Here is a 23728-nt window from a genome sequence, read left to right as displayed (position 1 = left end):
TTGTAATAGGAATAAAAGCGACCCAAATTTCTTTTTTTAAATGGACAGTGTAAAAAAAAAAAAAAAAAATTTGAAGCGCCCCATCTCGCCGTGCTCACGCACAGAAGCGAACGCATACGCAAGTCGAGCCCGCATATGTAAACGGTATTCAAACCACACATGCAAGGCATCGCCGCGATCATTAGAGCGAGAGCAATAATGCTAGCCCAAGATCTGCAACTCAAAACTGGTAACCTGTAGAAATTTTTTAAACGTCACCTATGGAGATTTTTAAGGGTCAAAGTTTGTCGCCATTTTACGAGTGGGAGCAATTTTGAAGCATGACATATTGGGTATCAATTTACTCGGCGTAACATTATCTTTCACAATATAAAAAAAAAAAATATTGGGCTAACTTTACCGTTTTCTTATTTTTTCATTTAAAAAAAAAGCGTATTTTTCCCCAAAAAAATTGCATTTGTAAGACTGCTGCGCAAATATACAGTGTGACAAAGTATTGCAACGACCCCAATTTTATTCTCTAGGTTGTCTGAAAAAAAATATATATATATTATTAAAAAAATAAAACTAGATATATATGTATATGGTTTGGGGGTTCTAAGTAATTTTCTACCAAACAAAACCCCCCGATTTTAACTTGTAAACAAGTTTGAAAAATAGGCCTGGTCTTTAGGTGGTTAACTTAAGAGTGGTTGTAAACCCTTACATACCCAAGTGATGTGTCTGGCCTCAGGTGATACGAAGATGAAACAAATCCTCCTACACAAGTTGTACCTATCTGCAGTCTTCTCTACATCTCTTCAAAGTGTAGTATTTATACAGCTTGTCTAAGCACTCAGAAAGCAGGGGATGGAGAGCTGAAATTACACTCTTAAGAGTTCAGTGAAAGCTGACTGAAGAGAAGGGACCCACCCCTTCACACAGCACCAAGAAACAGAGCTGATGCTGTCAACCACAGGCTGTTTGCTGGAGCTCCCTCCTGTGTCACCTTATGTCTTGGTGTCAGGAAACTGATCAAAAGTGACTCATGCTCATAGAGAAAGGAGGCTATAGGCAGAAATGACACTTATTTCTCTGGAATGAGACAAGTACACACTATAGAGGGATAGGATTTGTTCATATGTCACGTCTGAGGTTTACAACCACTTTAAACTGCACAGTCATAGGTGTAAATTCAAAAACGTGTCTGTCTAGGCTTCGATGTAACTCACATAAAGACAAATAGATGGCTTATGTGGCCTGGTCCACGTAAAATGTTTATTGATGTAAAACAATACAGTTAGTGTTAGATCCAACCACAAACAGCAAAACAGGATAAATGGAAAAAATAATTTGCACAGTCGGCAACATACAATCACACAGATGGTGAAAGTTTCAACTATGACAACTTCTAAATAAAATAAAAAAGTTCTAAAAAATAAGCCTTAGTAATTGAACGTTACATGAAAAATACACTTTGAGGATGTTAACAGCTAAGTGCTTCAAATCAAATACCAAGCAAATTAGATGTATTATGCAGTCCTGCTCACAATCCATGTCGATTTAATTTTTTGTCAGTCTGAATTTTAAAGACCGCAAGACGAAAGCAGAACATATATATATTCCACAAGTTTACAAAATGACCATAGATTGTTATAACTACAAGCAGAGTTGATCATGAGCTATTGTGTGCTCCATTTTCTCTTTTCCCGATGTTATTCCAATTCTAGGAGGTTTGATTGGGTATAAAATATACCTTTTTTTTTTTTCTTTTTTTTTTTTAACATATACACTGTTTAGCCCAAGCTTCTCATCTGCTGTGAAATGCTACTTCAGTAAATCTGAATGTACAGCAATAGGAAATCTACAAAATTTGACTTGTCTGATGAATACATCAGACAATCAAGGTGATTTACTCCATTATGCAGACCATTGCACATGGTTTAGGCCCCTGCACATGAGATTCTGGTATTTCTGTGCAGGTAGAAGGCACAAGCGCACCATCCAGCCCTCCTGCAAAGTCTGCATTCTGGCAATCATCCCTTGGCACATAGTACCCTTCGGTGCACCATCCAACAAGAACAGCTTTAGCCTCTCAACAGGCAACAGAAAGCGGAGCTGGACGGTGCGCCTGTGCCTTCCACCCTGCCCAAAAATGCTGGAATCTCATACATCGAGGCTTGAAGCCCAGTCTGCATGAGTGCTTATGGCGCACCTTCATTCATGCATTGAGATGTTTAAAGAGGTTCTCCAGGAACATGTTATATACATTCCACTTATCAAAAGGGGTCTGTTCAGTGATTTCTTCTAAGCATTGGCTCCGCAATGGGAATGCTTTGTAGTCTTTTTTTTCTCTTTAATCTTCACACCATGTACATCAATCCTTTAAAAACCTTGTTTTTAGGTAGTAAAAATGCATATATATAAAAATGAATAAAAAAGGTCCAAGCCCTTAGGCAGTCTAGAGGTAAGGAGGTGGTAGCTTTACATAACTGCCAAACTAAATAGGCAACTATACCTCCCTTAGGGCCGGTTCACACTGCAGCAATGCGGGAACCCAGCCAATCCACTGCGGGCTCCCACATCGCAGGTCTCCCAGGGGCAATTCACAACGCCCTATGCGTACTGCTGGGGGTGTCAATTGAAAGTTAATGACACCCCCAAATCAGTTTGCATATCGCAGTGCGAACTGCAAATTCGGACAGGAATCAGATCACATCAATGTGAACACCCATGCGATCCAATTCTGCTGTGGACCAAAAAAAAGGGGTCCTGTGCGAGTTTGGTCTTAATGCGATGCAAATTTAGCCATGCTATCGCATCGTACAGAGTTCGCATTCAATTTGCACTGCAGTGCGGTGTGAATCACATCCGATGTTGGACATCGCACCAGTGGCAGCTGGCCCTTAAAAACAGTTAATCTCAGCACTTGAGATTTCAGACACAGTCTCAATCATTTCACAGCGCTTTGCTTTTCTACACAGTTTAAAGTAAACCCCCCCCCCCCCCCCCCATTTTGGATTGCGACCAAACCCCTGTAAGTTTTTATTGCCAACTGTGTTCCCATTAGGGATGGTTTGCTTTACTTCTGGTCCCAAAGACACCAGGAAGTGAAAGGAAATCCTGTTAAACCGAGGTAGTCACTTGCAGTCACCAAGTTCATCAGAACCAATATCCCAACCTCCTGATTGGGGACACGAACAGCAATATAAACTTAATGTGTTCTAATCCCTCCCCACTATTCAAACCTGGGAAAAAAATAAAATGTTGCCTTCTGTTATACTAATGTGCTAAACGCTGGAAAGAATCTTTGTGAGTGGAAAGAATTAAAAGTGCAATGGTGTCTTGGTGCCAGAATGAATAAACTTCCCTGTACATACATAGGAGTCAAGTCAGCTGAAAACCCAGAAGAAGCCAGGGAGATGTCGGCACTGAGGGAGCCGGCAGGTGATGCATCGCTGGAGAAAAATGGAAGTCTTTAGGAGTTTACTTCCATTTTAACTTGTTTCTAAAGAACCTCTTTAAGAGTGTGGGCAGAGAAGCATCTAGGACCCTCAATAGAGGTGGAGAGCCACATGAGGCTCACTGGCCCCCTCCATTTTCATAAACAAAACTGACCACACTGGTTTACACCCCTCATGAAACCCCCATTTCATTTATAAATCTGCTGTAGTTGACATGCTGCATTAACATCACTAGTTCACAACATATTTAACAATGATATACATCAGGCCTTAAAGTGATTTGAGACAATATGAACTAAAAATAATCCAAAAACAAAGTTTTTTTAATATACTAAATAAAAAAAAAATAAAAATGCATAATATATTGCATGAAGAACTGCTGGTATTTTTTGTCTTCTTAAGAAAATATAGAATTGTGCGACTGTGACTACAATGCACCACTGGAAAACATTGTTTCCTGTGCATAAAATACGATAGAAGAACAAAAGGAAGGCATAGTACTAAAAAAAAAAAAAAAAAAAAAAAAAAGAAGAAGGACGAACATTTTATGGAATCACAAGAAAAATATGCTGTGCAGTATGGACTTATTGATTTGTTGTGAAAATCTATTGTAGGCATAGAAAATTAGAACAGAAGGTGCAAGTTTGACTCTGCGTTTATATAATATATATATTTATTTATATTGGTATGCAGTGCATGTAGTTTTATAGATGGCATTGAAAGATTATTACTGTAAAAACGTGGAGAAGACGGCCAAGGAAAGCAGAGGTGGGATGGAAATGGAACTAACTGAAATAGTGCGGTCATGGAGACAGGCTTCTAAATTATCAGAGCTAGAAAATATAAATACACTGCTTTGGGGTGGAGAAGTGTCCAGAAGTTGAACAGAGAGCAAATCAGTTAGCTTGATCAAGGGCTTTTAATAAATCCTCGCCCTGCAGCAGATTTCTGTTTCCTTGTATGGGAGCGTTCACTTCGCAGTCATAACCGGTTAGCTGTGGAAGCCCAGTGCCGTCCAATGACTGTCCGAGCAATCGACTGGCCATGTCTGGAAGAACAATGCAAAATATAAGTGTTATTGGTAAAACAATTCAGCTTTTAACAGCACAGTGCACCATTTAATATCATCTGCTAGAAACCAGTGCAACAGCAATCTCTATGATAGTAGTTAAAGTGGTAGTAAAGTCAGTTATTGTAAAAATCGCTATACAGGCAACGGCATTATAACAGAAGAGACCCTGGAGGTCTCTTCTGTCATAAATAAATGTGCATGTGTGGGAGTGACGTCTCCGCGGCATAGCCAATCAGGCGACTGAAGATCGCAAACCTGGAAGAAAGACCAGATGAAGATGGAAGCTGCCGGGGACAAGGGAGAGTGGGTAGAGTGCAGCGTTTGTAAGAATGTTGAGCCAAGAGTGACAGTGGAGGACCAGAGAAGAGGAGGACCGGGGGTGTTCTGTGCAAAATCATCGCATAGAGCAGGTAAGTATAACATGTTTGTTATTTTGATGCAAATACCTGTAGACAATAAGAGGATTGTTCTTTGTTCAGGTCCAGTTGGCTTATCTGAGTCCGATACTTTGACACATTTCCATAAGAGAGGAGAGTTCGCTCCTGGGTCAACATTCGTTTGAAATATCGTTCCCTAGAAGAAATAAAAATAAATAAAAATTAACAAACTGTAAAATGACAAATCAGGAGTTTAGAATTTATTTCAATTTGTCACTAAGGACCCCCTAGAATGAATATTTTATTTTCCCAATTGTATGCATGGATAACTGTAAAAGTAGAACTAATTTTTTTCCCTGCGCATTCATTTTTCTCATTCGCCATATTTAAGAAGCCGACCAAGTAAATGTAACAGTTGGAACTCATATACTCACAGGGGTTTTACAATTGCATGCTTTTATTTCTAGGGGGGGGGGGGGGGGGCATACATTTTATTTGGGTACAGGTCGCACAACAGCACAATTGTCAGTTAAAGTAACGCAGTGCCTGGTCATGCAGGGGGAGTATCTCTTCCAGAGGTCAGGTGGTTAAATATTTTCTCACCCAGCGCAGGTGAAGCTAAACATCCGCAATGCCTAGGAAACTAGAAGCTACCAAGCCATGGATCTTGCAGTATCCTGCTCCATGTTAAGCCAAGTCAACTTACAGGCAAATAAGGATGGGCTTGGGCGTGTTCACAGCTCCATATGCCCGAACATGCCAGGAAGCTTACACTGCGCAGCGCTATTTACAGGCAGCAGTGTTCATTTTGTAGACTAAAACAAACAATACATTTTAGTCGACTAAAAATGAAAACAATAGAGATGACTAAAATACGACTAAAACGGCATTTTAGTAAAAAGACTAAAATGGGACTAAAACTAAAATGCCGTTTTAGTCAAAAGACTAAAACTAAATTGAAATTTGACTTGACAAATTTAACACTGGTCTGTAGATGCACTGCCTCAATACCATAAATAACATATTAGATTTTTCACTCCAGCAGTATATAATGACTTTGGAAATTGTAGAGAAATGTTAATTAATGCATTACAATTTAAATTACACTCATTAGATTGTTGACTAAAATGTACTGGAGATTTAGTCAACTAAATACGACTAAAACAATTGCAGAAGGCTAAAATGGGACAAACTAAAATGTCGTTTTAGTCCTAACACTAAAACTAAAATCGAAATCTGTTGCCAAAATTAACACTGACAGGCAGTGAGACATTTCACGATCTCTGCAACCGTGGATCAGGGAAATGTCTCACTGCCTGCCATTAGCGCTGCTTAGTTTTTGCTTCCTGGCGGGCTTGGCCACGTGGAGCTGTGAACACGCCTGAGCCAATCCTTACAGGCAAATATATAATAAATAAATTACATCACATCAAAGATCAAAAGGTTTTTTTTTTTGTTTTTTTAAATAAGGCTCTCAATTTAAAAATGTAACCCACAACTCCCTCCAACCCCTCCATTTAGCAGCAAGTAGGAGCATCCTTATCTTTTGGGTACAATCTTTGGAACACAATAGCTCAAAGGACACGTTCACCTTTGGAATATGTTACACTCTATTTAGGGTGGAACATGTAACATGATTTAGCTCCTCCCCCCCCCCCCCCCCCTCCTAACAGATTCTTTCCCTGCACCCGCTGTCACAATTTAAAAAACAGAGCTCAGAGTTCTGTGAATTAATGAACTACAAGTACTGTCATCCACCATGGCCAGCAGTTTGTAGTTCTCGAACTGCGAGGGCTCTGGTGACCGATTCTTCCTGCAGTTCAGTAACTGCCTGCCCACATACAAAATAGTGTACTGAGAGTCTGCAGGATTCTGGCATTGCGGGTACAATGTATTACAGGCTCCAGCGTTAAAAAAAAAAATTATATTAGTAAATGTTATATGTGATATGATATATGGATTGTATTTCTACATTTTTTTATTTTTTCACATTTGATATATTTGGATTTATATCACGTTTTTTCCTTTTATAGATTTTTGCTGTGATTTAACCCTTCACTTTTTTGACTATTTAGTGAACATCTGCACATTTATTCATTTTTATTTTATTTTTTATTTATATTTTGTGATGATCTTTAGCATTTACTGTATATGAGACTATTTAGTCCCTATAGTGAATATTTATATATCACATTATGCACTTTATTATTGCTCACAGATTTGTCATTCACAGATTGATTTAGCCATAGTGCACTACATATATTTATTATATCTCATATTTTTTACACTATTGATTATTGCGCGAAATAACTTTTTTTGATATCATTACCATATTGTGTTATTGTGAACATTTTGATTTTGCTGCAATCTAGTACTACTTCTACACTAAAATATCCTTTTAGCTCGAAGGACACTTCTATCACCAATGTATTACAGGCTCCAGCGTTAAAAAAAAAAAAAAAAAAAAAAAAATGATATTAGTAAATGCACAATTTTTGTGCAAAAAGATGAGTATTTATTTTTTATAAAAAGGTAAACTTATCCTTTAAAACTGTAGATACAACAGTTTCTAAAATTTCCCCAGTAGGTGGCATTGCAGGTAGAATCTAAAACTTCTTTTCTCTCTCCCAATATTACAAAAGAATTAGTGGTAGAAAGCTCCTTTCTACTAACAAAAGGGGCTAAAAAAACAGGTAAGGGAATCCCAGTTAAATGAAAAATTAAAGACTTTATTTTTAGTTTACACTTACTAGTCCCACTGCTTGAAACAAAGGGCCATCACTTTCAATTTTGCGTTTTCTCTGGACATTATGTAAAGCGATCATCTTTGGGCTCAATTCATCATCCAGGACCGCAGATCTGCAAAACATGCAAAAAACAGCCACAAATGTATTACGGGCGAATTCAAATAACTAACAGCTGCTGGCTGAGCGCTTTACCTCTCTGTCAGGGGTCCGTTCCCGACTGTGGTGGGGGCATCACAGAGCTTCCCTTTTTTATTATACAAAAGTAGACTTCCTTCACTGTGCTGTGCTGAGGAGTGCTGCGTTGCTGTACAGTTCCATGTACAGTAAACGCTGCAATAAATTTTAGCATGTCTATATTTTAGCACAGCTCCGGGCTGCATTGCAGTGTAAATGAAACACACAAATTTGTTTCCTGTGTGTCCTTGTGGTGACAGGAGTTTACAATGTGGTAAAACGCCTGTCTCCTCACTATGTCTAAATTCACCCCTGTATCAAAACCTAAAGCATATCTGAACACTTTTTATTATTTATTTATTTTTATATAGTTTGGAAGGATCAGAACCCATATCAGGTTTTTATTGTCATCTGTGTCGCTGCTATGAAGATTTACTCTATCTTGATTATCATTAAAGAAAGGGAGAATGGAAAATCTGAGTTACCAGAGCAGGAATAATAGTGAATTCTTCCAATTGGCACACCTATTCTGGTGATATCTGATAGTTTCTCACTTGCCATTTTGTCTACTGGACACCAAGTGAACTAGAAAACATCCCAAGAGGATGCAGATGGATCCCTACTGTAAGCAAAAATAAAAAGTTTTGTCTTTGGATAAACTTTAACCGCTTGCCGACCGCTTCACGCAGATATACTGCGGCAGAAGGGCACATACAGGCATACTAAACATACCTGTGCATTGCCCTTTAAGAGGCAGGTTGCCGCCGCGAGCGTGATCGCGAGTCCGCACTCGATGTCTGCGGGGATACCCGCAATCGTCTCACAGAGAGGAAGAACGGGGAAATGCTGATGCAAGCATTTGCCTGTTCTGCCCAATGTCACTGATCACAGCGATTTTTTTTACCAAGAATATGTAGAAGAATACATATCGGCCTAAACTGAGGGGAAAAAAAAAATGTTTATATATTTTTTGGGGGATATTATAGCAAAAAGTAAAAAATAATGCGTTTTTTTTCAAAATTGACGCTTTTTTTGTTTATAACGCAAAAAATAAAAACCGCACAGGTGATCAGATACCACCAAAAGAAAGCTTTATTTGTGGGGGGGGGGGGGGGGGGGACGTCAATTTTGTTTGGGAGCCACTTCGCACGACCGCACAATTTTCAGTTAAAGCGACGCAGTGCCGAATAGCAAAAAGTGCTCTGGTCTTTGGCCAGCCACATGGTACGGGGCTTAAGTGGTTAAATTTGCCACAACTGTCACAATGTATCCTGTAGGCAGTTGGAAGGAAGATTGGGGGTCACCAACAGTGACTGGCGCAAGTAATAAATGACAACGCTGATGGGATTTCTGCGGTTAATTGCCAGTGTAGTTAACTCCATGTGTGATCAAATGTTCTATGCTCACTGATGGCTCACACTGGAATTTCAGTCACATATGTGATCTAGTTTATTTTCTAATCTTAGGTACATTCTACACCGATGATTAAAAGATGTACCTTTTATTTAGTGGACTTGGTATAGTGGGAGTTCCAGGGCGGGATCTCTCCTTTACAGCTGCTTTGTCTGTTCTCACAGGAGAACTTGTGCAACTTCGGCTTCCATTATATGGAGAAGCGGGGGCACTCAGCACCTCTTTAATGGTTGGTGCCGGCGGGTGCACAATGATGGTCTTCGGATCGCTCATGGCTTCTGTGGTGATTGGTTTCAGATCAGTGGAGGGTGAAACAGTAGAGGGATGGAACAGATTGGTCATGCTTCCCAGGGACTGCAGAGGAGTGGAATCAGTCTCCATGGAGGAAAGCTGATCAAAGCTTCTTAGCTGGAAGTCATCATCCATTGGGATATATGGAGCCAACATCTCCAGGTCCAAGTCCGTTTCCTGAATTCAGATAAAAGAATATCTATTAAGAGACTGCACAATGACTAACTGGTCAGCACTGTGATAAACACACAGGAAATGTACCTTTGTAGAGAATGGAGCCTTTGCTTCTGTGTCAATGGCAAAAAGTTTCTCTACCAAGTCCATCTTAAATTCCTGGGCAATGTCCATATCCTCTTCAAAACAATATTCTGCAGGAGTGCCAGGCTGCAAAGGGAAGACGTTGGGAAAGACTATAGGTATTATGGATAAGATTTAGCATATTTCTAAATGAGTACTGCCTTTTCACAGCTTGGTATAGATTTTCCAAACTATAAAGACCAAACATCCAAAAATGCTATTTTGATAGCAACCGCACCCTTGGAATATCAATGACGTGCACAACACTAAGAAGGTGGTCTGTGTTAAGAGTCTAAATGTGGATACTTAAGGCATAAGACTGAGCTGCAACAGTGGTATGTGCCAACACAATAAATAAGCTTCTGCTTTAAAGGTATAGTTCACCTTATGATGAAAAAAGCTCATGCAGACGAAGGGCCACAGGAAATTACAATGCACCATGCCTTTTTTTTTCAAAATACCATGTAATGTAATTAGTACACCTGTAGGCCTCTGTGGGCAACCCTGAAGCCTGTCCGATATACTCCGATATTGCTTACCTTGCTTGTTCTCAGTGTCACAGCATTCCAGGTCTCGGTCAAAAGTGGCACAGTGTCAGCTCTTGCCCTATCCCAGAAACACGGACCTTGTATGTGCCAGGCTCTGCTATGTCCCAGAAAACTATTAGGGAGAAGCGTAGGCCAACAATATTGGAGTATAATGGTCAGGCATTTGGGGTGCCAGCAGAGACCTACATGCACAATGCATTGTAATATATTGGGCGCCTTGCCTGCATGGGCCATTTTATTCATAAGGCCACAGCTTATGCAAAATATCTTCACTCCTTATACCCGATGTATATAAATATCATTCTCACCTCTGTTGAGCCCTGGTTGCTGCTGATTTCTGATGGACTAGATGGCTTGGAGAGCTGTGGAATGGTAAAAGCCAGCCCCAGCTGTTCTGGGCTACACTCCATCTTGATCACTACCTCTCTGTTCAGCGCAGGGTCAGCATTGCTACGCAGAGACTTTGGCTTCTCTGGCACTGGAAGTGGAGACACCAGGATGTTTTCAGGAGGCTTACTGGTTGAGTGTAGCATGACGTCATTATACAATGGGGCATCGTCATACTGCGGCTCTGAATCTACCGTAGAAGAAGACGATTACACAGATTATATCCTGCTCAGGAGATGGGAATAATACAGACAAATTCCAAATAAGAGCCACCCACCACTAGAGTTGAAGTCCAAGGGTATGATCTCATCTCCAGCATCAGGTGCAAGAACAGTAAGAGACTCAGGCGCCTTCTTTTTTAGTTGCTCATACAAACTGTTGGTGTCGTCGTCATCCTCATCCAGTTTAGTGAAGAACTGAGGCATCTTTGTTTCAGCAGGTTCTGAAGACACCAGAGTGGACTCTGTCTGGCCGAGGGACAAGATCAGCCCTTTCTCCACAATGTCACTAAAGAAATTTAAATTAAATCATAAGGTCAAATATAAAAAAGCAAGCAATGTTTGTCACTACACAAAACATTCTTTTATGAGCAGAGATGAAATTTATTATCATGAACTTGGGGCAAACAGCTCAGACATGCAGAATCTGCATCCGCACTAGCAGAAAACACGTGGGGATGGGTTTGAAAATTTGTATTATCCTGTCTCTAGAAGGCGCTGCCAAAGAAAGAGACACACAAAGCAGAGAGCATTCCTACTGCCATTAAGCAAGCAATGATTGATGTCAAAGAGGACTTCTGTAGTGCAATTTGTATATCAAAAATATGCCAACCCTTCCATCCCTGTCTAGGGGTCTCAACCAATTTCACTGTGCTGTAGGATGAGAGACTCCTTTGTAATGGCCACATTACAGCAAGAACCTGCCTTATCCACCTAGAGATGGTGGAATGAGATGCAGGACAGTCCTTGTAAGAGCCGCAGGCAGGACAAACAGAATGCGAGGTTCAGATGAAATCAGTGGCCGAGACAAACTCACACTACACATACTACATCTGAATAATGTAAGGAGATCTCTTTGGGATGCTTTAGAGCAGGGTTCCAGATTAAAGTATAAGGAGGTGTATCGGTTCTGCAACCTTCCCACATAATGTCCAGATTAAGGTGGGAGGTGGTCAGTCCAAGGAATACTGCAAACAGGCTCAAAAGGGATGCTTCTGTAGAGCCGACAGTAGGCCTGACTGGTCTGAAAATGCCCATGAAGGGTCTCCCAGGATTTGACAAATGCCCAAGTACCAAGTCCTTCTGGGCCAATTTGGTGCCACCAAGATCATCAGAAGGATGTTCTTCATCTAGATCCTTTGAAGCATTGGAGAAACAATCTATAGCAGAGGTAAGGCATATATCAGCCAGAACTGAACAGAGTTACCAGCATTTCAACTGCAAGGGCTTTTGCATATCCCCGATTCTGAACACAAACCGGTCCATCTCATTGCAGAAGTGGGATGCCAACAGATGTAGGTCCAGCAGCTCCCAGAATTAATAGATTTATGTCCCAGAGATACCTTTGGAGGGGAACCATTTTCCCAAATCCAGAGGCTAACAACCATCTACGCAAGGAATGTGGACACAACTGAAACGTGTCTTTCAGCCCAAGTTGAAATTCGGTCTACTTGTCGAAGGTCCAAGTGGCTCAAGAATGCTGATGGGAAGTCTGCACTTCCTCAACAACTACGTCCCTTAAGGCCCTTCCTGTCTCTAAAATGGTTCCCCAATCCAACAGTGTGGTGTCCATTCCAAGAACCATACAGGTTAGTGGGAGAAAGAAAAACTATTATGATAAGTCCTGGGGGAGCTTGTCCCACAGAGTAAACACAGGCGAGGTGCAGAGGCCTGGAGTGAAATTGGGTGATTACTACTACCTCAAAAGAGGCCACCATGAGGCTCTCATACACAAATTGACCGCTTGGAGCACAGGATATAGACATGAGCTCAGAGGGTCAACACTCCTTGGCACCTAAGTGATAAGCCAGGTACTATATAGTAGGTGAAGTTGAAAAAAGACACAAGTTCAACCTATGTGTGTGATTATATAACCATCACAGGTAGTAGGCAGGAAAGCCTGTCTATATGCACATAACTATTCAGATTAGGTAGAAATCTGCATAGCCATTTTAGTCCTGGAGAGCATGTGCCTAGCAAGCACATATGGGATTAATTTGCTTTCAGTGACCCCTGCCATAGGTGAACTCTAAAGTCTAATTCCAAAATCCTGGGTGCTGGGAGTCATTAAACCCAAAACATGACTGCGAGGGACAGTGCTAGAGAGCAGTAATGCAGAAAAAGCTACATTTTAAAAGCACAGTGTGCACGTCTTTTTTTTTTTTAAGAATTAAAAACAGTTCTGCTTTAATCATCCTACTGCATTCTCCACAATGCAAATCAAAGCTCCCAGCGAGATACTAGAGACTGGTGGACCATCCACCTTGCTAGTGTCCTAAAATGTAAATATCAGTTTTTGGGAAGATTGATCTTTTAAAGATACACCATATTGGCTTATATGAAGAGAATATGACGTAATAGACACTTACCTGAGGACATAGTTCACACATACGATACACTGGGGCTGAGAGTTCTTTGTGTTGTATATAACTGTGGCTTGCGTTTCCACCCACACGTAGCCACCTTTCTTTGCCAGCATTCTGTACTGTCCTGTTGTCACCTGCCCTTTTGTGAACACTAAAAAAAATAAAAAAAAAAATAAAAATAAAAAAAAAGTGTAACATACAGGTCTCTTGTGCAATTTAAAACAAATTCAGCCTAGTATTAGCATCTCAGTTACAGGTATTAACTGTGTTCTTCAATATCACCCATGAAATCCACTACTGATCATTCACATGCACCTAGCCAAACTAAATACAAACAGATCAGTGGTTTTCAGTGCTGGTATACAGGTGGCGTTTTCAGTACAGCATATCATCTGGTATCTTTTATCACTGACTGTTTCAGAGACAGCGAATAACGTGTGCTGCTGCAAGGGTTAAGGAAGCATGTGGGTTTAGTTCATGGTTAGGCTTTGATAGGAAAAGAGGTTCCAGTTAAAGCGGAACTAAAAAGGGAAAAATACTTACCTCTATTCCAATGGTTTACACCGGCAGTCCCTCGCTGGCATTGGCATCTTCTCCCTAGCTTCTTACTGCTGCCAGTCTTCAGACACCTTGATTGGCCAGCGCGGCATGATGTCACTTCTGTGTATGTGCACAAGTGCTGTCAACCTGCCACACAAGCAGTGCGTCGGAATGTACATTCACAAAGGGTCTGTGATCACACAGGTAAATGTATTGTATTGCAGAAGAGACACTGCAGGTCTCTTCTGCAATACATACCCTGCCTGCTCGCAATTTTTTTATTTTGTAACTTAAGTTCCATTTTAAGGTTAGAGCTGCCCAGTGAGAAGGGAGAGAGCCGTTGCTCTTGTGCAGAGAGCGGGGGCTCCTCTGGCATGGAAGGTTTTTTTTGTACCTTAAATAGAATGCATTAAAGTGGTTGTAAAGGCTGAAGGCTTTTTATCTTCATGCATTCTATGCATGAAGGAAAAAAAAAAAAAAAAAAAAAAAAAAAAAACTTCAGTGTGTTGCTCCCTCCTAATACTTACCCAAGTCCAATCTCACTCCAGCGATGTGCAGGAGACCCGAAGCTCCCCCGGGTCTCTCCCTCCCGATTGGCTCCTGAATCCCAGCCATTGCCAATCACAGCCAGTGAAGTGGGAGAGAGGGGTGGGGCTAAGCCATGATCTCTGGGTCTTATGGATGCAGAGAGCTGGCTCAGGAGCGAGCCCACACGTGCCCCCACAGCAAGGGGCTTGTTATGGGGCACTCGGCAAGAGGGAGGGGCCCTGAGTGGCGACGGGGGACCCAAAAAGAGGAGGATCGGGGCTGCTCTGTGCAAAACCACTGCACACAGCAGGTAAATATGACTTTTTTAAACAACATTTTTTCCTTTACAATCACTTCACAGACCACCCACCATTGATATACATGGTTACTTTGAGGTTAAATACCATTCTTATGGCAGCAGATAGCTGCCATAACCCTGGTATTTTCTTATCGGTGGCTGGAAAGGTTCCCGCCGCGTCCCAGTCGTCCCCACCGCTTACCGGAGCCGTCGGTAGCAGCAGAGACGATCCGATGCTCTTCCCTGGTGGGCAGGAAGTCAAGTGAGGAAATGATGGCTCTCACTCAACTCAATGCCATTGGAGGACTGAAGCGACATCAAAACTTCGCTTCCGCCCAACGGCCTTAAAAAGGGACTTTTTTTCATTGCTTTTAAGTGTCTCAGATTAATGTGAGATCCCAGAAACAAAAAAAAAAAAAAAAACCCTGTCCCTCCATGCTCGCACGTAGAAGCGAACGCATACGCAAGTCTCGCCCACATATGAAAACATTGTTCAAATCACACATGTGAGATATCGCCACGATTGTTAGAGCAAGAGCAATAATTCTAGACCTCCTCTCCAACTCAAAACTGGTAACCTGTAGAATATTTTAAATGTCGCCTGAGATTTTTAGGTGCCAAAGTTTGTCGCCATTCCACGAGCACAATTTTAGAAGCGTGACATGTTGGGTATCAATTTACTCGGTGTAACATGATCTTTCACAATATAGAAAAAAAATTGTGCTCACTTTACGGTTTTCTTATTTTTTTAAAAATTGCGTTTGTAAGACCGTTGCGCAAATACGGTGTGACAAAGTATTGTAACAAGCGCCATTTTTTCTCTAGGGTGTCTGAAAAAAAATAAACAAACCTGATTTTAACTTGTAAACAAGTGAGAAAAATAGGACAGGTCCTTAAAGCGGGAGTCTGGCGACCAATCTTTTTTTTTTTTTTTTTTTTTTTTTAGGTCATTGAGACACTTTGCTAACCCCAAAATAATACTCACAGTTTGGGTGTAAAATTTCCACCTCTGTCTGTTTTTGTACTGAAGAATAACTTAAAAAATGTGATGCTGGCTGTTTCCATCTTGCTTGTGGGCATGTGAAGCCGACAAGCATTGATTTCCTGGATGCGGTGAATGCTGTTCATTCACAGCTTGTTTACACGCATGATCATCGTTTCCGCACTGAATCTTGAGAAGCCTGACACTAAGCTCCCAGGAGAAAGTGCGGCGCCGGGGAAAGGCAATAAAGTGCCACAATAAAGTACAATATAAAGGTAATTACAGCGATAAAAATTTTTTCGTGCGCCATTTGAACATCTATGCAATTAACTGAAGGGGGTAAGATTAAGTAAAAAATTTGAGTGGAACCCCGCTTTAAGTGGTTAGGCTACTTTCAGACTGCAGTGCCTGGCTGTTTGCATTAAATTGCTGCTCGTTTTAGCGGTGCCTTAGTGCTGTTTAAGCGGGCCACTAGCGGGGCACTTTTTTCCCAAAAAAAGGGTAAAAAGTCCAGTTTTGTGGTGCTTTCAAGGCGCTTCCCATTTATTTTAATGTGCAGGGCGTTTTGGGAGCGCTAAATACAGCGCTCCCAACCCACCCCAAAGATGCTGCTTGCAGGACTTTTTGGAACGTCCCGCAAGTGCATCGCCCCAGTGTGAAAAGGCCCACTGGAATGAATGGGAGGCGGTTTTCAGGCACTTTGCATAGGCTATTACTAGCGCCAAAGCACCTGAAAACCACCCCAGTGTAAAAGGGGTCTAAAAAGGTAAAAAAAAAAAAAAAAAAAAAAAACAACCTCAAGGCTTTACAAACACTTGAGAGGTCTGATTACCAGGATGTCACTCGTGGTATCCACACCACGGTTACTGTGACAGTAATCATATAAAATGGTTCAATAGGCAGTATATGTGGAAAGCACTCAAAGACAGTAGGTGGATGCCATTGTGGCAAAGGAGTGTCAGGGCTTAAGGAGCCAAGTATATGAGTATATAGGTTGGTACCTCGTGTGCCTCCTTTCCAACACTGCTGGCTATTTAAACTTTTAATGTTACTGCAGGGTCATTATAAACAAGATTGTATGCTATTTACATAAATTGGCTTTCAAATATCTTCCCTTAAAGCTCATTACTGTGTAAAATGTGGAGAGAAAGATAAGTTATTTGAATTGTAAACCGGTCACTAAAATTTAAATTAAGTCGGCAACAAAAAGGCTAAAGGAGGCACAGCAGATTTTCTCTTTTGTTCCCTACAACCACCCAAATTCAGTGCTCTACCAACTCTTTCACTAATTGCACCAAGCAATACTGGGGAGGTTAGGAGAAGATTAAATCTCCGTTCACATCTCCGTGTACTGAATTGCGGGCAGAATTGCCGCGATTCGAAATAGAAGCAAATCATGGGATGTCCATGTGTTCCATGTGACTTCCAATGGTACCCCAATCGCGGTGCGATTTTACCGCGACTCGATGGGCTACAATCACGGTAAAATCAGGCAAACAGAATCACGGGACGCCCAAAAGAAGTACAAAAGCTTTAAAATCGCGGCCGTCCTGCGATTTGCCACTATTTTGAATCCCAGGCGTAATCGCGGAAATTCCGCCTGCGATTCAGAATGCAGAGATGTGAACGAAGCCTAAGGGTTAGTGCAGGCATTATGTGTTCGACCAATTCTATCTCAGTAACAGTTACTAATATGAATGCAGAGAATTAAACAGAAAAGAGATAAGTGTATACTCCTCTCAGCACTTACTGTCATGGTGTGCTTTGGTCAGATGGTCAGAGTCCAGGGCATGATAATAGTCATACACTGACCGTCCCAGAAGTTCATCTGGCTCATATCCCACTAGCTCCGTAACTCTGGAAAAAAGAAAAAAAGAAAAAAAAAAAAAAACACAATAAGTTTTGAAGCCTGAAGAGAAATGTATATTTAATCAAGAAATTTTCAATCCTAGGAAAATAGGCAGCTGGATGAGTCTCCAGAGCCAGTCAATGCACCTTTAAAAAAAAAAAAAAAAATACAGCGAGCACCCAGGTTTAAGGCCCATTTACACTGTTGTGTTTTGTTGCATCATGTGCTGCAATTTAGCGGTCCAACTTCCCCAAGTGGTGTCCGTTTTCATTGCTATACTGCAATGATGCACATTTTGAAAAATAAACCTGTCTGCATTTTAGTGCGTTGGAATGCCCACAGAAGCTAATGGCAACACATGTAACGTATGTTTGGATGCAATGGCAACAATTTACAAAACCTGGTTAATAGGCTGTCCAGGCCAAATCATAAAAGAAAAGAAACTATTAACACGCCTCTACACACACGCATTAATTAAAACGGGCCCTTAAAAGGGGTTGTAAAGATTTGCTTTTTGTTTTTTTTTTAATAAAAATAGCAAACATGTTATACTTACCTGCTCTGTGCAAGGGTTTTGCACAGAACAGCCCCGATCCTCCTCTTCTAGTGTGCGCTGCTGGCTCCTCCCCTCCATCGCATGCCGCTTCCTCTGGGGGCACCCATGTGGGCACGTTCCCGAGTCCTGCTGCTGCATCCAACGACAGACAGTGGGACTCGGCCACCGCCCCCATTACTGGATTTGATTGACAGGCTTCCGCTGCCATCAATCTGTTCAATGAGATGGGAGCCAGCGGCTGGAGCCAATGGGCTCAGGTAAAAAAATGGGGGGGGGGGGTCGCGCTGCAGCAAAGAAGGTTTTTCACCTTAATGCATAGAAGGCATTAAGGTGAAAAACAGACTTTACAATCCCTTTAATATTGTAGAAAATTATCAAAATTCTTGATGCCCTAAAGGGCTAGTTCACCTTTACTATAAAACTGCCTATGCAGGTAAGGGGGTACGTAAATGGCCTACATCTATAGCAAGGGCATTATTCAACTTTAGTCAAAGCTGCACAGTTTGCTTTTATCCACAGATGCCACTTACCTGCACAGGCAGTTTTTTGGTAAAGGTTTAAAAAAAAAAAAAAAAGTCACTCCCTCCAAGATTAGACTTGACACCTAATAAATTCTACAACAACATATCAATCATTAACTACCATATGTACACAGAAGGACTGTGCGATGAAAAGGAGGAAGGAAAATAACATTACAGACTTTAAACGTTTACAATAACTTACCAGGTAGCAATGCTGTAAAATACAAATCAAGCCTGTTTTACATTTAAAAGTGTAAGGCTGTGCAGAAACACACAGCAACCAGATTTCAGCTTCAGCTTTCAAAGACACGCATATCCCATTGCTACTCTTATCGACCAATAGGTGGCAATCCTGTTTTACAATAAGCGGTTGTAAACCCTTACATAAACCCAGCAAAGTGATTGGCCTCAGGTGATACACAGAGATTAAACAAATCCTCCTACACAAGTTGCATTTGTCTAGCTGCAGCCCTTTCGTCTCAACATCCATTCAGAGTGCTGAATTTTAAAGCTGGTCTATAAGAGTTAAAAAGAAAAAGGAAAAAAGAAAAAAAAAAAAAAAAAGGAAAAGAAAAAAAAAAAAAGGGGGTGGGGGTTAGGAGAGCTGAGGTTTCACACTGCAGAGCTCAGTGAGGAAAGCCTCTGACAGCTGATTGGATGGAAGGGACACATCCCACTCCACACAGCAACATAGCTGAGGCTGTCAATTAGCTGGAGGTTCCTCCCCCAACACCATTTTTCTATTGGTGTCAGGAAAACTTGTCAGAAGTGATGCATTCTGATAGCAGGGAAATGAGGCAGCAGACAAAAGTGACACTTGGTGCTCTTAACTGAGACAAGTACACACTATAGAAGGATATGCTTTGTTCATATTTCATGACTGAGGTTTACAACCACTTTAAGGTTTCCATTTTTGCAAAGCTTTTGATATACTCAAAGATAAGATTTGTTAAACACCTTTCATCACAGTAAGAAAACTTCATGTCAAGGCTGTGGCGGCTCAGAAAGGTTTTACTGTCCAATGGAAATTCAATATTTGATGGGTGAGGGATGGGTTCGCAGATCAGCACCATACAGGTCATGGGTGGCTTCTTATATCCACATTGGTTCTGACTGTTGCAGCTGTCATACACACGCATGTGCCCCGTGCAGTGAAGAACCTACAACACAAAATAAGATTCAAGATTTTGCTGGATGCTCAGCAGGTCATGCAAATATATACACCTTGTGTTTTGCAGTTTATCCAGTTTGTAAGCTATAGATTTTATACTGATAAAATGACAACTTTTAGGAGGTTCATATTTTGAGATTTCAGGTGCTCTCTACAACTCCCTATAAAGCTGGCCCCCAGCAAGTGCTGACGTGTGGGCCACGTGACACCTAAATGTGGATCTCTCTGCCTATTTATATCCTCATACCTGCAGTGTAACCAGCAGTGAGTACCACTCCTTTCTGCAGAAGTTCCCCTTCTGGCACAAACCCATTATGAAGCTAAGGAATGGTGTTTTTTTAAAAGTTCTTACTGGAAGAACATGACAGTCAATATGTTTGACAGCTTTTCTGTTAAATACCAGATGCAGCCATTGGAAATTCTCAGCTTTTTACGGCAATTTGTGACCTTAAAGCAAAACCAAAACTCTCTCAAGCCGCATTAACCATTTTTAATCCTTATGCTGCTAGCATTAGTAAAAATCGGTAAGTATATCATATTTACTTGTTTTAAACTGTTTTTTTACATTACAACGTACAATGTTGGTTTTTAAAAGCAGCAGCGTTCTGTCAGATTAGCAAACCTGTCAGATCAGCAGGCTTGCCGATGCTTTTAAAATTCCAAATCTAAACAGTCACACGGACTTCCAAATACTGTATTCGACTATATAAGCTGAGTTTACTGGTAAAACTAAGTGTAAAATATGCAAGACTTCAGTAGGTGTCAAAAGATGTCCCCTTCTGAGTGTAGGCTTACTGCGGACGAGTGCGGGTGTACCAAGATGGCCGTGCCTGAACGTCACTTCCGTTACATATTCTGATGGGTAGCGGCTTTCTGATAAAAACACAGGCCTGGACTAAGGGCAGATGGATTCCAGGAAGTAAATGCTACATGAATCATCTACCCTTACTCAAAATGGCTGCAGTCAGAAATGCTGAGGGTGTTTTTCAAAGTGACTTCTTGCCAAAATAAAGCATGGAGAGATGGATGGGTGAATGGGCTTTGAATAATAAATATGAATTAAATAGCGATTTCAGTTTGTGGTGCTCAGATTCAGTTTAGCTCTGCTTTAATGAGGAGGAGGTCACCACCTACTTCCTGTCTCAGTGACCTAAGAAATGAGGGGAAAAGGTGACAGTAGTGCCAGAAGAACATGACAGAAGTTTGAACCTTTCCCACACAACCATGAAATATTATAAATATATGTTTTTGTATTTGTTTATTTAATACATTTTAGGTGCAGCAATTCTGCTTGGACTTTTTCTATATAAGGCACGTGGAATGGGCTGATTGCACTGCAAATTCATCGATGTGCTTTTCACTAAACCTGTTCTGAATAAATATAATTTTTTTTTTTTTTTTTGCCAGAGTAGTCCCTGTGCCAACCATACAGCAGGTCTCTTACCTTCCACGTGGCAGACTTTATATTCACGGTTCTCCCCCGGCTTGTCAGGGTGCACTTCATACGCAGGAAAAAGCTGCGCTCTGTGATTTGCTCTTTACCCTTCTTTGATGGTCCTAAAGCACATATAAAATTGAAACTGATTAATATAATTTAAAATATCAGAAGAAAAAAAAAAAAAAAAAAAACTGATTTATATAGCGTTTTCACCATTTAGAAATGCAAAAATGAAAATAAGCAGCCAAAGGCCTATTGACCCGAGTGTTCACCCTCCTCACTTCTGGGAGATGCATCTCTGTGCTGGCAAATACAGCTCTTGCATGTGCGTAAGCTATAGTATACCCATGTGAAAGTGGCCAAAATGAGCACAGTCACCCACACACTACATCACCAGGAATCGGCTATGAATGGACATCACTGACTTAACTTACCTGTGTCTGAGAAATGCATATATTATTCCTGAAAAAAATATTAGAAATTGGGCAGAGGATAAGATACTTAGGTGTACATGGTTAACTTTTTGTTGCTCTCTGTAGCAGACCTGGATCACAAAACTGTCTTATAATTAGCAGTTTGTGAATCTGTCATTAAAAAAGGAACATGATGGTTGCAGTCACCTTCTGAAAAATGCTGATTGCCTGGCTGTCCCCTCTTGCTTCAGTATTTGTAGTCACTGATCCCAAACCATGTATGCAGCGAAGAACTTCTGATTATACCCCGATGTGTCGAGCTGTTCAAGGTCTGCTCTCAAAATAGGAACCAAAAGGGTTGATAAATTAAACTATTACGACCGGGCATTTTCATTCGATTCCCATTAGAACTGCTGACCCATTACTTGTTGGTTTGGAGCAGCTGCTGCTGTCCGGTTCAGAATGCCTCTGACACTCCCAGAAGTATTGGAGGATTTAAAGAATTACAGAGTTTTTTATTGAGCAACTGGGAATTAGTATATTAGGAGCTGGAAAAAGGACTTCTTCAAGGCATTCTAATGAGAATATTAAAGTGGTTGTAAACCCTGTACAACCACTTTTACCTACAGGTTAGCCTATATATTAGTGACGTCACGCGACTCCGGCCAGTCATAGAGCCAGAGTTCGCGGCCCTGAAAGGAAGAGGGGTTGAAGATGGACACTCCCTGTCAGTGGGGACATCGCAGGCTTCGGTTTCAGGTAAGTGACACATAATGGGCTACTATGTGATGCATAGTAGCCCATTATGCTTTACCTTTGCAGGGAAATAAAGAGGAAGTAAAACCCACCAGGGTTTACTTCCTCTTTAAGAAAGTCTATCCTGGTGACTTCGTCACTTTAAAACACATTGTAAATAGACCAGGTAGCATAAAGCATATTAAACTCAAAAACGAAAGTGTAATGTATTGTAACTTAATCAGATGTGGTGGCTGCATTAGTTTTCTTTTTTTAAGGTTTTTTTCCACTGTTAACAGGTGATATGGCCAGTAATACACCTCCTGTATTAGAATGCCTCCACTCTGGATGAAGGAGCACAGGGGCACCTATAGACAGCAGCATTGTCAGTTACTATATATTAGGAGATATATATACTCTAAAATTAAAGCCAAACTCCAGCTGACACTGCAGTTATAGCAACAGATTATTTTCTTTTGGGATAGAGCTTTTATATGAATAAAAGCCGATCATTGTAAGCTCCCCTGTCAGTGGTAAATGGTTTGTCTCACTCTGCTACATTTGCAGGAGAGCTTGTTCTGTTGAACAGACTTACTGGTCAGATCACCAGGTGAAAATAAAGAAAACCTAAAGAGTAAAACCAAAGCAGCCATCACATCTAAGAATTAGTAAGCGTCGGTACAGAAATGTTTGCTGTTGGGTTTAATACGGCTTAAAAGCTGAACTCCAGGATTCGGTTATATTTACAAGATGACGAAAAGCACGTGGTGAGCGAAATGCATGCATCGCTCATTCATGTGGCTTTTACACCTGCCGCTCCGTATCATATCATTTGGATTACACAGCGCCATCCACTTGTCTCTGCCATTGGCACCCGCGTCTGGCACTGATAACTGCAGCTATTTGGAGCCTTAACTTCAGGGAGTGAAGATACACACAGTATCATCCAGGAGCAGGATACCACAGGAATCTGGAGCTGATTGCATCGCAGGCGCTTGTACAGCGACGCTGATATGTCTCCCTACCTGTGCTTCTTTACCTGTCCTTCACCTTCTCCCCCTTTGGCTGTCCTATTGCATCACATTTGCTGTTTCATGACTGCCTAATCTTTCAGCATCAGATCTTCTCAGTGCTGGTTTATTCATATCCAACTATCACCACATGATTTGGATTACATCCGCAGTTTGGTACCATTGCCCCTGCTACATCTATTGGCCATCGGTGATACATACTGACAGCTGATTTTTTTTTTCTTCCATCATTGTGCAATAAGTGTCCCCCTTTTTGGTAAGATCGGATGAATGTCTGTGAGCCCGGGTTGTTTTTTAAATTGTTGCTCTTGACAACATTGTCATGAATGCATT

General features: G+C 41.2%; 1 protein-coding gene across 2 annotated transcripts in view; it reads right to left on the bottom strand.

Annotated features, from left to right (window-relative positions):
- Nucleotides 1-1226: 1226 nt before the first annotated feature.
- HIF1A (hypoxia inducible factor 1 subunit alpha) overlaps nt 1227-23728 on the bottom strand; it is a 65350-nt gene continuing 42848 nt past the window's right edge. For both annotated transcript variants that reach the window (XM_073610820.1, XM_073610821.1), the window contains exons 5-15: nt 21223-21335; nt 19565-19767; nt 17432-17538; nt 13337-13484; nt 11027-11256; nt 10671-10939; nt 9779-9901; nt 9312-9694; nt 7643-7751; nt 4962-5088; nt 1227-4491 (exon numbers count right to left, since the gene is read on the bottom strand). In XM_073610820.1, coding sequence (XP_073466921.1) covers nt 4340-4491; nt 4962-5088; nt 7643-7751; nt 9312-9694; nt 9779-9901; nt 10671-10939; nt 11027-11256; nt 13337-13484; nt 17432-17538; nt 19565-19767; nt 21223-21335 — 1964 coding nt within the window. In that variant the 3' untranslated portion in view covers nt 1227-4339. The remainder of the gene's footprint in view (nt 4492-4961; nt 5089-7642; nt 7752-9311; nt 9695-9778; nt 9902-10670; nt 10940-11026; nt 11257-13336; nt 13485-17431; nt 17539-19564; nt 19768-21222; nt 21336-23728) is intronic.

The sequence above is a fragment of the Aquarana catesbeiana genome, linkage group LG13 (assembly GCF_042186555.1).
Source record: "Aquarana catesbeiana isolate 2022-GZ linkage group LG13, ASM4218655v1, whole genome shotgun sequence".
NCBI lineage: Eukaryota > Metazoa > Chordata > Amphibia > Anura > Ranidae > Aquarana > Aquarana catesbeiana.
The sequence above is the reverse complement of the archived record's forward strand: the minus strand, read 5'-3'. Positions and strand labels throughout refer to the sequence as shown.